The sequence below is a fragment of the Ornithodoros turicata genome, chromosome 1 (assembly GCF_037126465.1).
Source record: "Ornithodoros turicata isolate Travis chromosome 1, ASM3712646v1, whole genome shotgun sequence".
Lineage (NCBI taxonomy): Eukaryota > Metazoa > Arthropoda > Arachnida > Ixodida > Argasidae > Ornithodoros > Ornithodoros turicata.
In genome coordinates this window covers 58,397,323-58,412,070 of record NC_088201.1, presented here as the reverse complement: position 1 = coordinate 58,412,070, position 14,748 = coordinate 58,397,323, and the positions used below count along the sequence as shown (strand labels likewise).

At 45.0% G+C, this 14,748-nt stretch overlaps 1 protein-coding gene across 1 annotated transcript in view; it reads left to right on the top strand.

Annotated features, from left to right (window-relative positions):
• The window catches only part of LOC135395222 (uncharacterized), a 38,864-nt gene that overhangs the window by 2,290 nt on the left and 21,826 nt on the right, over positions 1 to 14,748 (top strand). The window contains exon 3 of the mRNA XM_064626480.1: positions 12,969 to 13,039. Within this exon, the coding sequence (XP_064482550.1) occupies positions 12,969 to 13,039 (71 nt within the window). The remainder of the gene's footprint in view (positions 1 to 12,968; positions 13,040 to 14,748) is intronic.

Below are 14,748 nucleotides of genomic sequence, written 5' to 3'. Positions count from 1 at the left end.
TGTGCCCTTTAGCCTTATTACCATTGTCATAAGCAAACAGTGGCGCCGCTATAGTATATAAGCGTGCGCCACGGGCTCATGTACGTTCTTCATCTACGTTACCGTCATCGCATATGGAGGTTAGATCCTAGTATTAACTCATTCGGCCCTTCAACACCGAAATTGTTAGGTAATAGTTGTTTTATCATTCATTCACTGTATATATCATCCTAGATTGTTCAGTATACGGACTGTTTGTTTTCTAAATGTCATATTCATTAATCTAGTTATAGGCAGATAGCCAGGGGCATCGCGTCCGTCATCGACGCTTAACTCCATCTTCACCCCTTTTCCCCACGGTCTATCTTGCCTCACAAGCTACACTTGTTTAAATCGCCTCTGCACTTTTACACCAAGTTCCTCCTCCCTCTCGCTTCTTCACTGCTATATATGAGTGTAGAGACGGCAAGCAACGCATCACGTCGCAAATACATACCCGCACTACACGCGTGGCTCTGGGGCCTCCTTATGTTTAGTTTGCACACGACTCGCAGAAAGGAGCGTCGGCCAATCACGGGCGTACCATGCGGTGACGCCTGGGTGACGTAGTCTCGTACACTGCGGACAGGGTCAAGTTTCTCCGTACGATGGTCCTACCGCTGTTCGTCGTGGTGCGCCGCCAGTCTGTCAGCTTCCTGTAACTTCGTTTTTTGTTTGTTCGGTGTTAGCGCCGCGAAGCAACTGTGGCTATGAGCGGCGTACGGACGTGGACAGATGGAGAGAGAACAGGAGGGAGTGCGGAAGAGGGGTTCGTATGCGTCCTGGACCGACTTCAGGGGGAACTGTGCCGACATTCGTCTGGAAAGTCTTTGGAAAACTCAGGGCAAACCTCAGACAGCACAGCCGGTGGTAGAATGCGAACCCACCACCTCCCGGCCTTCAGCACGACCTTGGCTACCACCAACGAGCGGGACGCCTTAACCCGCTGGGCCATGCCGCTGGCATATATAACTTGGGTACTTTCGACCTCGCGCGATTTGCATCACTATAAGACAGAGTTGGGAAAATCACTTCTGTTTTGTAATACACTACCGTTGCTCAGTTTTGTAAAGTAACGCATTATATTACTGAATACTTTTTCATGCTTTATAGTGTATTACTAAGGTCATTGCTTTCAGCCAGTAATGAGATTATTTTGGGGGTACATCTTCCCACTAGTCTCTAACACAGTTATATGTGGTGTTTGAAACGCGTACTGTAAAGAGGCGTGATTAGTCTTTTAGTTTGTTACACATTACCGGTGACAGTGACTAGAGGGTCTGCAAAATCGCTACGTGTGGAATGATTTCGTCGAGAGACGAGAGCAGTAGACTCTTAAATTTTTTACACCACCTTGTGTGTAATTTTTGGTGTAAATCAACACCTTAAGATGGAAGTACGCCTTCCAGGAGAGGTGCTCGTTCAACACCATCTGGGGTGTAACTGAGTGATACCCTAACTGATTCAATTTTTGCTGTAAATCAACGCCCTTAAACAATGGCGTAACGTATGCAGCTTGGTTTCCATAGTAAGTATATCATGCATATCAGCCAAAGCAAATGCATAACATGGAAATGTAATGCATTCTGGACAAATATTCTCCCAATACAGCAATTCCGAACTGGTGCCATATTGGACCAATATATCGGTCTGATATACGGATAAGGATATACGTGCTTAAATTTAGTGATAAATTTGAAACATCACGTAAATGGGATAACGAACCAAAATCTCACTTTCTAAGAGAAAACATAGCTATAAAACATATACTACATATACTAACACATATAACATATACTAACATATAAAACATATACAATATATATTTTTTGTCTTGCGAGCGTCTGCAAATTCGATAGCCCTGCTCACCTTCCAGTCAAAACGAAGGATGAGGTGTCTAAACTTAATTGATTATATACACAACAAACACTGAAGTGAGGAATTGCTTGGACTATCAACTCTCCATCAAGATAGCGTTTGTGTTTCTTACTGGTTTTAGTATGAGGGAAAATTAAGACTCAGTGTACACGGCATTCATATTCCAAGGCAATGTTAAACATTTCGCTCAGTTACACCCTTTTCACACCAGTTGCCACAAATACACCCTCAAAATTGGGCCCTGTAATTATTACACCCGTATACCCCCCTAGAAACTTTTTTCTCCGAAGGCTGTAACAAGGGTGGGCAAAACGATTGACATCCAAATTACACCCCGTTCGCATCGAAAAGGGTGTTCAGAATGTAAGAGTGTATACATAACCTGAATGGAGTAATAAGAGGTAAGATTAACTTCAACGTAGAAGGAGTGTTGCTCCACGAGTCAACTTGGGCTCTGTCCTCCTCCTTGGTGACCTGATCGGTGACAATGGTGTGCGAAAAAAAAATAATAATAATAAAACGGGCTGGGGGAGAATCGCTTAGCCATCACCGATCAGGTCAACAAGAAGGATGGCAGATCCCAAGTAGACTCTTAGAGCACCACTCATTCTACGTTGAAATTAATATTTTGCCTGCAGCAGACACCATTCCTCATTGCTGGCTTCAGATAATGCGTGAACTTTCAACCCAAGTAATGAGTAATGTCACTACTCATTGCTCAGTCAAAATGTAATAACATTCCATCACTCATTAAACCTCCACGGAATTTAATGCATTGGCATTACTCGTTACCGTGATGCATTACAACGTAATGCAGAGTAATTTGTTACAAATAATCCATTACTCCCCCATCTCTGCTATAGGAGGACCCCTTTAAGCACACATTCCACCGACCATTCCGCTCAGGAGAAGGAAAGGGAAGGAAGTCATCTCAAGATCACGGAACTTCAGTTACCCGGAACGTGCAATAGAGTGAGACTTTTGACCTACCTGCGACGGTGAGAATGACCGCCCAGTGAGGTCAGACAGTCCCATAACGAGAAGTGGCCTGACTGGAAGTGTCAAAAAGTGAGATTCATCTATAATGAAATCATCTATAATGAAATTCATCATCGATTCATCTACAATGGCCGATCCTGCGATACGGGCACTCGTATCAGAACAAGTTTGTCGCCTACTCGGAAGTAGGAGGCCAATATCTCTCCTCAGCTGACGGGATCAAAGGGGTCTGCATTCATAAATTTCACGGCACAGACGGAAACATCCAAATAGTTTCCGCGTTGCCAGTGTCATGAACGCTAAAAATGCTAACATTGCACAAGAAGTGTGCTTTGAAACACATAGGCCCGATTTCACCAACCCCGGTTAACTTTGAACCGAGATCAAGGGTTGCTAAAACTTGACGTTAACACTCGATACTTTTTTACAAGCGCTAGTTGGTGACGTGGTGAGTGTTTCAGTGACAATAACTCCTTCTAGTGAAGCAGAGTTAAGAGTTAAATTCAAGTTAAGAACCGTTCATCTCGGTTCAAATGTTAATCGGCGTTGGTGAAACCGGGCCATAATACAACAAATGTTATTCTGGTTTACCTCATCCTTTTGTGCAGCTTTTCTGGTAACGAGATAACACGCTCATTGGGACACTTCATGCTGTGAAATCCAAGTTTTCTCTTCTTTTTCTGTATTGGGACGTGCGGGGAAGTAGTACAACAAAGGTACAACTGCCTTAACGTGATACAACTTGTTTATGTTTGATAGACACATCGTGATATTAGTTCATGAAGGAGAAATTGGGGTGATAAAGATCATTTAACTAACTTCCATTGTTACACACGTAACTGGCCTGTCTCAGCTTTCAGAAGAGAGCTATATTTGCGGTATCTCAGAATATACATTGAACACACTTTTCTAACACATATTTTCAGCCTTTTTTTTTCTCTCTCTTTCTCTCTCCATATGTCTTAGGCTCTGTCCTATCCAAACTTGTGCGTGTGATGGAAATTCATCATCCTATATATGTAGAAAAGAAGTAAACTTCAGACGATGACTTCAAATCGAATGGACCTCGGATTAAGCCTCGCTCGGCGCAGAGAAAAGACTTTTTGGAGCAGTGGAGCAGAGGAGTAGTTGGTGGGAAGGAGAGCAGAAGGATAAGAGGAACCTACCGTACGGTGTGGTAGTACTATGAGGACGGCAATGCCTCCGCCTAAAGAATTCTGCGCCAAATAAACATGCTGGTGTTCCTGCCCAAATCACCAATGGTGTCAAGCGACCATGAGTTCCTCCAGTACACTAATTTACAAAAGCTTTGTAAATTTGACATAACGTAACGTGGATCAATTTATCAGCTTCAAACCGCATTTTCACTACACGAGTTCTTAAGTCACGTTCCCATGGCCGGCCACGGGGGAACGGAGAACGGCGAGAGTGCCTATAGACGACCCTCTGTTTACAAAGATGTGACGTCATGAGAAAACTGGTTCGAGGTTATATTTTGCTGTGCTGGACAAGAAGCGGGAAAAACGCGTCCGCTGATAGGCTGATAAAGCTGATAGTGCCCACCAGCATGCTTGGCGAAGCGGCGGTACGTAATCAGTGACGTAGGGGTGCAGGTCGTCTATACACCGACGTTCGCCGTACCCTCGAGATATACCAACGAGAGCGAGAAAAACGAGACTTCCGCACGCGCTTTGCTTTCGTCCGTCGCGAGTATTAGTCTTCTTCTTTGCTTTGATTGGTTGGTTAGTAACCGACATCTGGCTGTCGTTAGTCGTGTAAATCTGAGGAAAACCCAGGGAAAACACCCAAAAAGCACATTCGCTTTAAGACGAATGTCGGCACAGTTCCCCGTGAAGTCGTCCCAGGACGCACGATCCCCATGAGATAGTCGTCACGTTGCCCGCCTGAGCGTGACCTACTATACAGCAAGCAGTTCCACCACCAACACCTCCGTTACCTAGTCGTGTAAATATACCCCAATTACCACCACCATTACCTTAGTCGTGCAAGGAGCGTCTGCTTGGACGACGCCTGAAAGCGGACCTCCGGTGACCCCAAAACGACCTTTCTGTCGTTACGGGCGCCGTTGCGAGCATTCGGCCAGGAGTGAAACACTTTCGAGTAAGACATAGATGAAACCGCTCACAGTGCCCGACTGGTGAAATACTGAAATTGTATCGCACCTAACTTGTGTCTGCGTTCCCATAAATGAGATCAGGGCTCGCTTGCACGAACGTTGAGGAGATTGTTCAGTGGTGTCCTGAGTATCTTCGGGAGTGCTTCCAGCACGCGCGACGGTCATTAATACTGCTCCTGCCTAGATACCTGCCAAGGCTACGCAGGACGCCACTGAGGGATTTCCTGTACTTTCGAGCAAGCGGGCCCTGGAGTAGCCAGGACAAGCAGAAAGCTTTCTTCTTCTCCCCCTTTCCTCCTTTCCTCCGTGGTCGTCTGAAATGTGAGATGTGTACAGGCATAGTACTGATCATTATTATTTTCGTAAATATACAGGGTGTTTTTTATCCTTTACAGATTTTTTTTTAAAAAGCTCTGAGAGCAGCGCTGATGCCATTTTTGCAGGCGGGTTACGCGGCCAGACGGACGCCTGCATGGGCATACCGAGAGGGGGGCACGGTGAGGCCACGATCGACCCTCTGCTGGAGCTCCAAGGTCGCTTGTGAAAATTCTGCGCTCTTTAGTCATAGGTCGTAATGATTATTCTCAGATGTCATAACAGGAACATCTGAACACCCGCACTTTTCCAGAAAAAGACGTGGATGGGGGGGGGGGGGGAAGTTGCACGCTGGCCGCCCCCCTGGAAGCACTTTGCCTCCACCTTGGAAAAAATCCTGGGAACGCCCATGATCGTCTGGGAAAGCGCATGTAACCAGTGGAGTAATTACCTAAAATTCATTTATGAAGTTTTTAATAATATGTTTTCGAGAAAATACGAGACAGCTGATTTGGAGGCAATCGTTATTTGAATCCACCCTCTTTTTTAAAAAAAAATCTGAAACGAGCACATACTTCTATATACCGGGTGTTAAATCCCCGGGCTAAATAATTCGCGAACCGGTGCACCAATCGAATAACTTTCCATTTTACAAGTATCTGTCCAATACCGCCTACAAGATGCGCACCGCGTGAATGAGCGGGAGACGCTCATTATTTAAATAAAACTTCAAATGAGTTTCGTGAAAAAAGCTAACTTCTAAAGCAGGGCGCCGTCGGCATTAAAATGGGTGCTACCCCTTTTGGGACCTTTAGTGGACACCTTTTAGAGAAAAATCTGCCACCGAAGCGGGTCATTTCTTGTAGTAATTAATTGTTTTCGGTTTACGTATTTTTGTCGCGGCTGGTCGCGGCGAAGCGCAAAAGGACGTTATTCATTGGTGGATAAGGGAGTGGAAGAGCGTCCTTTTGCGCTTCACCGCGACCAGCCGCGACAAAAATATGTAAACCGAAACCAATTTATTACTGCAACAAATGACCCGCTTCGGTTGCAGATTTTTCTCTAAAAGGTATCTACTGAAGGTCCCAGAAGGGGTAGTACCCGTTTTGATGCCGACGGCGCCCTGCTTTAGAAGTTAGCTTTTTTCACGAAACTCATTTGAAGTTTTATTTAAATAATGAGCGCCTCCCGCTCATTCACGCGGCGCGCATCTTGTAGGCGGTATTGGACAGATACTTGTAAAAAAGAAAGTTATTCGATTTGTGCACCGGTTCGCGAATTATTTGGCCCAGGGATTTAACTGAAACACCCGGTATATAAATCGACATATTTTCATATGGAAATGAGCCGAAACCAGACCTACGCACTCCTCCTGCGCAGAAACGACGTGATTTCCGACTTTCGGAAAGCGGTCTATCCCGCCAACAGATGAGCGTTTACTCCAGCTGCATCGCTACAAAACACGTGGCTCTCCGACGCGAACGCCTGTCGTTTTTTTTTTTTTTTTTTTTTTGGTTTCGACTTATTTACGTACCAACGTTTAACCACTTATATCTCTATGTACGTGCTCGTTTCAGGATATTTCAAGAAAGAGGGTGGATTTGAATAATGAGTGGCTCCAATTCTGCTATCTCGCATTTTCCCAAAAATCTAATCTGATTAATGAATTAAGTAGTGAAATTTAGGTAATTAGTCATCCAGTAGTTACGTACGCTTTCCGACAGGCTGCCCGCCTGGCTGCATAGCCCATCTGCGAAAACCGCATCTAGGGAGGCCTCATACTTTTATTATAAAAATTCCGTAAATGATAACAAATGACGGCCTGTATGTATGATATGTGTAAATACGCATATATTGTTTATCGCAGTGTAGAGCTTATCGAGCAATGCATGCAATTAGGGTACGTTTGGTTTCGTTTACGCTTGTCCTAAGCAGTGTGATGTAAGACATCGTTTCTGCGCTTACATGAATGATTTGAGGTCTAACTTATATGAAAAATTCACAAGCAGCTCAATGCATTAGACGCATTATGTCCATTAAAGACCGGCTTGCGACCATGCATGGCGTATAGCATCGAACTCCTACCGGACACTTCTGAGCACACCATAACTATTTATCAGCAATGATGTACATCCATGTGACATCTGTCGACACTAAACGACGCCGAAACGAGAGAGTGAGCGAGTTCTCATGCGTTACCCGCGGCAATCACTTGCAGACAGCATATCCGCTTTCTCTGACATAACTAGATTGAGCACTCTGTCTCCTCATCGGCACAAATTGAAAATGACTCGCGCAGAACAACCGCGCAGTGAAAGCCACATTATTTTCCTGTCAACAGCACACTTGGTTTTGACTCATTTCATAGAGAGGGAACGATGCTATAGAAAAAGAAACGAGCTGCTTCCTCATTTCACCGACGCTTAGTGTAAACGTATGCAAATAACATGTATGGGGCAGCCTAAGTTACAATCATCACATCCATTACGACTGTCCTGCATTGTGATGTACGGCTAGAAGAAACAGTTCGACTGGCGATGTTTCTGCTAAGTTTAGTTGCGGACATAATAAGTCGCTAAATTGAGCACTAAAAGTGAGTTGCGGGACAAAAGTGGCGCTCACCGAAAGATTCCTGTTATTTGTCGTCCTTTTTTACCTGCAGATACGAGTTTGGATAGGATTGCGCGAGTTCTGGACGGAAAACCGGATGGAGAGATACCACCTCAGGAAAGATCGTGTTCGTCCCACGTAGTGTCAAAAATTGAGATGCTTCAACGATGAAGAAGTATGTAAAAATAAAGACAAAGAGCCAGGAGGAGGCAGGAAGTCCAAAGTGGAATACGTATCGTGAAATTATCTACAATGTTTATAGTATAGGTGGACAGAAGCAGTGAACGAAGTGGGTAGGAGCGTTCAGGCAGCCCTATTTCTTTAGCACGTTCAGATGGACTGCTATCCCCATCTGTGCACGTTCAGAGGGTGTGGGGTGTCATGTAACGTTCCATTGGTGAAGATGACGCTTACTTCTTCCATTCCTCCACTACTCACGTTAAGTAGTTGGGACCCCGGAAATGCCGTATCCCGAAATCTGAGGGTCCGGGCTGTTTTTCGAGTCCCGCAATCGCGGGATTTCGGAACTTCAGAAGAATATTTCAAACCTACTGTTGGTGCACTCGCGACGTAGAACTGTGGAATAATAACGAGTTTTTAATTTTTAGCACTCATTTTGATTTGTGTGTGTGTGTGTGTGTGTGTCTTTAGCACCCTCAAGCACCCTATTCATCATTTCACTGTTTACAAATAGAAGGCACAACTGGAAGTTGTCTAGGGTTCCCAGCGTCAGCGACTGCATGTGGCGCCACGCCCTGTCACTCATTTGAGTTGGCATACCTTCTTCTGACTCAAGGTACCGTAGCGTATCTCTGTCAGCTAGCAATAGAATAGAGAGAACCTAAAAGCACCCACTATGGATTGAATCCCCTGTCTTCGGAATTCTACCGAATTTATGTCGCAGCAATCCAGGTGTCCCACACCGTATATTTTCACAAAATACTGTTTCTCTACGCAACGCGGAGGTGTCGTGAAATTAATTTCCAGTTTTGAGAAGCATGACGTCATAATCTCCGCGCATGAATATCCGACGCGTACGGCAACATTGCTGCTCGACGGTCGATTCCCGTCTTCTTACCATAGCCGCTGGCAATCTTTCAACGTGGGGCGGGGAGAGTTGCCGCTAGGAGACTCTTGGCCACGTCAGCCACTGTGGTGCCTACTCTTGGAGAAACCGAAAACATGACATTTTGCTGGTTCTCTCGAAACTTCGCGGAAGCGCGCGCATGCACATTTTGCGCACCGGGTCTTTGAGTGAGATTGACGCATAATACGAATTCAAATTAATATCATTCATTGTTTGTAGTGACACTTGAAGCGGGAACGTGTGACGAGGGTTCGGAAATGGATCGACTTATGTTACTCACAGACGAGACGCATTTAGTGGCAATTCAAGAAGGAAACCAGGTATCTCATACTCTTGTCAAATGGGCAGTCTTCAATTAACATTAAAACCAGTGGTCATTGAACATGCGCGTAGCGCCACCAAGCGTACAACGTGTCAACTTCTCAAAGAGCATTGGATTCAATGTTCGCTGACAGGTTGACACGTTATGCGCTCGGTGGCGCTTCGCGCATGTTCTCTCAATTGGTTTCAATGTTAATTGAAGACTGGCCGTTTGACTGGGGTATTAAACAGTCTGGAACCAGGCCGTCGTCCGAAGTCTCTTGATCCTGTTCATTATCATTTACCATTATCATCTCCTACTTCGCGCAAAACGTGACGTTGCCCGCCAACGTGGGATTAACTTCGGCAACCGAGTACAGCATCATCATCATCACCACCATGGCATTTTATGTCGAGTTACACGATGCATCAGGGAGATATACCAAGCTCAGGAAAACTTAACACCTCTCAGTTGACCACGGAATCTCCGGAAGTTTTCGCTGAAAGTGAATTATGTGAAACGCGTGATGTTACGCTACATTTTTGCGTCTTTTATTTCCCTTGTTATTATTCCGTTACTTTAGTATTAACATTATTAGAGCATTTCATGTGACGACGTCCATTGGTACTTTTCAACGCAAAACCTCTTGGCAAAGACTGTGTGGTTTGCATCCATCTACTGATTTTGCACTGAGGCATTCGGTGGTATTGCTACCACTGGGTGGAACTGGGGGGGGGGGGGGATATAGGTTTATTGACTGTGGAACTGTGACGCTATAGTGACAGGCTATAGACACGGGTGACAGGCTAGGAATCGACATTTTGCACGGTGAGCACGAGCATCCCATCTCAGCTCACAGTCAGTGCGACCTTGCACCCATAGAGGCGGCTGTGCAAAGACAAAGTACACACATAAACGGCCAAAACGAAGCTCAATGACTTTACGTGTTAGTTCTGAACCATATCTCGCCAAGCAACACTGTTCAACGTAATGGTTAATCCTATGTTCCTATGTGTGTCTCGTAAAGTTCACGTGAAGCACTATTTATAGAGTGCGGTGCCTGAGTATTCCGTACAATGTGTACAGAACGTTAAAAATGCAGCATCCCGTTGCTGCTCGCGCGAGACCGCAAACTCCACCTTGATCGTTAACCCTGTCGGCTGCGCCAAGCACAAGGATTTATATCTGCTCCTAGCTTTTCGTCTGTGTGATGCTCGTATGACACGTTCTTACTGCCTATTCTTCTCTCTGACCCATATCCTGTCTTTTTCTGGCTTTGTTATCTATGATCTCATTTACCTAATAATTATAATAATAATAATAATAACAATAATTGAGAGTATAGATTTACACGTAACGTGTGTCCGCTCACAATCACGTAAGACGTACAGTACTACATGTATCCAGTTTATCGGGACCAGATATGCTGCGTATACAGGGTGTTTCCTCTAACGTGTCCAGAAATTATGTTTAAAGCGAGCGATAAAAGAAACGCAAGTGGTACTTTTCTGCTACTTGAGTAAGAAACAGGTGCTGCTTCACCTGTTTCTTAGTCAAGTAGCTGAAAAGTAGCGCTCGTTTCTCTTTTATCGCTCGCTTGAAATAAAATTTCTGGACACGTTAGAGCAAACACCCTGTAGACCGCAGCATATCTGGTCCCGATAAACTGGATACATGTAGTACTGTACGTCTTACGTGATTGTGAGCGGACACACGTTACGTGTAAATCTATACTCTCAATTATTGTTATTATTATTATTATTATAATTATTAGCCGCGACGTAAAGCCCTGGATTATTATTATTATTTTAATAATATATGTTGTTAAATGTACATGTTGTATCTGTCTTGTCATAACTGCTGGTGACGCCGAGCTCAGTAACACAAGCCTCCGAACTTAGGCGAGCCACCATACAGATAATAATTTCTGAAATCAAATAAATATTATTATTATTATCATCATCATCATCATCATCCACGTATTATTGCGTCCACGCCAAAGATGGGTGGATAAGAGCTAGGAAGACTCTCCGTTCTATCTGCGAAAACTGGGCAGTTGCCTCTCAGCATTTTCTTCAATGATAATTTGACATGATACAACAAATAGTTACTCTGGAACCACCAAGAGCAAAGCTCAAGAATGTGATTATCAATTTGTATGGGTGAGAAACGGAAAGATTTTTTCAAAGAGAAGCTTAGAGAGCCCTGTGTTGCGAATAGTTGCAGAGGATGATATTGGTAGCATTCATTAGCTTTGACGATGTCTGTGTCATTTGTAGATATTTTTGTATATCTACATATATATCTCTATGTATTGTATATCTTTTTGATGAGGTGAACCTATAAAGCGTGATACTGACGTCTTTGGAATGTTGCATGTAAATATCCGCAGCGCCAAAACACACTGGAGCGAACTCTTATGTTACTTAGAAAGCTATCAGTCTAGTTTTCAGGCTATTGTCTTAACCGAAATTAATATCACTGAAAACGAAAGATCCTTGTTGTATTTATCACATTACAAGAGCGTCTTTTTCACTCATGCAGGCCGCAAAGATGGCGGTGTTGCAGTGCTTTTAAAGAATTCTTTGCATGTTGAACCAGTCGCGATAACAGCAACTGAGATGGGATGTTGAGTGTTTATAATTTCAAACCAATATAAAACATCTGCTCTAATGTCGATATACCGACCTCCCAGTAAAAGTGTTTTTGACTGAGTTGCGAGAGATGTCATGACCTTGATCGATTTACAGATATCTGTATATGTTGGGTGACATAAACATTGATTTGTTAAAGCCTGGTAAACCTGTTTTATCAGATTAGCTCAATGTACTGACCGAATTCGGCCTGCTGCATTGATTAATATACCAACAAGAGAGGAATTCATGGGTAATAAAGTAATGTCGTCATGCTTGGATCCTATAAACATTAGATCATGTGATACAGTTCTATTAGCAGGTGTTTTCTCGTATGAGATAGTGGACTATTACACAAAATTTCTATTGAAAGCAAGTACGCCCTCCACTCCTACTGTTTCACACAATCGTTTTGTTGAGTGTATTGACATAGAATTGTTTAATAGACGTCTAGCTCTTTGCGACTGGTCTGCAGTTTACAACAATGCGGATCATTTACTGGCTTATAACATATTTGCCCACTATTTCGCTGATAGTTATCAAGTCCCTAAACCAAAAAGAAAGATAAAGAAAAGACGTCTTGAGCCATGGTTGACCGATAAAATCATAGGCTTAATTAAATATCAAGAGGTGTTATGGGGGAGATGTCTGCGCCACCCCGCAGATTCTAATCTTTTGGAATTTAGAATACTTCGGAACAGGGTCACAGCTATGATTCGAGTGTCTAAAAAGTCCTACTACTATAATAAGTTCCATGAAAACAAAGAGAATATACGAGGGGTGTTCAAGACAAACCGCCACTTTTCATTTTTCGCAAAAGTAAACTGAACTTACAGGCGAGAAATTAGTTTTATTTTTCAATGTAATCCCCAGCTGGCACTAATGCAGTTGTCCCAGCGTTTCACGAGGGCTTGGATGCCAGCAGCGTAGAAAACTTTACCGGCATGTAGCAGCCATGATCGGACCGCATTCTTAACCTCGTCGTCGTAGCTGTGGCGGCCCCCAAGGAACGCCTTCAGTGGCCCGAAGAGATGGAAATCGCTGGGGGCGAGGTCTGGACTGTAAGGGGGATGTGGCAGCAACTCCCAGCCAAGTTCCTGTAAGGTGCGTGTCGTGAAATGCGCGCTATGCGGGCGTGCATTGTCCTATAGGAGGAGGACTCCTTTGGTGATGAGGCCCGGCCACTGTTGCTTCAGCGCCTTATGCACATCCCTGAGAACCTGGCAGTAATATGCACCATTGATGGTGGTACCACTGGGCAGAAAATCAACATGAACAACGCCAGCCTTGTCTCAGAAAACCGTGGCCATGACCTTACGCGCAGACGGGGTGCTTCGGAACTTCTTGGGAGCTGGCGAGCCCGGATGCTTCCACTGTTTTGATGCACGTTTAGACTCAGCAGTGAAATGGTGCACCCACGTTTCATCGCACGTGATGATCCGATCAAGGAACGGCTGTCCTTCAGTGTCGAAAGGTACATTAGCTCATGGGAGATTTCCAGTCTTCTCTGCCGGTCAAACACGGACAGCTGCCTCGGGACCCAACAGGCACTAACTTTCCGAAACTGGAGGTGTTCATGAATGATAGTGTTCAACGTTCCCACAGAAAGGTCCGTCTTTCGAGCCAGTTGGAGACATGTCATGCGTCCTTGAGGATCAGGCGCTCCACAAGTTGTATGTTCTCAGGAACTCTTACACTGGGCTCTGATCCGCCCCGGACGGGATCGTCCTGCACTGATGTATGGCCGTCTCGGAACCGTTTGCACCGCTCAAACGCTTTGCTGCGGCTAAGTGTAGCGTGGCCATACTGAGCCTGAAGTCTTCTGTGAATTTCAGATGACTTTACGCCTTCATTCACGAGAAAGTTCATGACAATTCGCTGTTCGATGTGCGGGCTCACCTCGCTGTCGGCCATCTTGTCCAGCACGAGTCTTCTGTTTTGCACAAACTTTGCACCACCACGTGATGAATACGGAGGCCTGTCGCGTGTGAAAATGACGAAAAAGAAGTAGCGCGAGCCATTTGTACACTCAGGAGACAGAAAGTCCCGGTTTGACTTGAACATCCCTCGTAAAAACAACTTGGAACCTAATTAACGAAGTTAGAGGGCAATCAAATACCAGTGACCTGATGAGGTCATAAAACGGAACTTTTCGGGTTCATCCGGTATGGCAGAGCATTTTAGTAACTATCTTGCCTCCGTGCATGGAAGCAGCGACGTTTCAACTTCCAACGTGGGCCCACCGGCTGCCAGTGACCAGGGCCGGCGATAAGGGGGGGAGTAAGGCGACCGCCTTAGGCCCCGCGCTTGCATAGGCCCCGCGCTTGCATAGGCCCCGCGCAGGCCTAGCAGGCCAAGCGGGGTCTGTTTCACAGGCCCCGCGATGTGCCTTTGCCTCTGGTCCCGCACACCCCTAGCACCGGACCTGTTAGTGACACGTGTGGGTATCCAGTTATGATAGAGCCTGACTTACGGTCCACTGTTAACAACTTATCTACAAGATCGTGTTGTTGCAATCAGATCCGTATCTCAGATATTAGTCGTAATTATAATCTTACTTCAGATAGTCTGCTTGATATCTTAAAGGGGTTGAGACAGGCCATCACATGTTATCCCAGACGAACGTAAAATACGGTTCTTTGCACCAGTGTGAACTTGCATTGAATGTTTCACAGCGAAAAGAGCAATAGAAGCGGAGAAAATGGGTACCGTGGATACCGAAACTCAAGCGGCTCTGACATCACAGCGCACGTCGCTCCCAGTGAGGCAG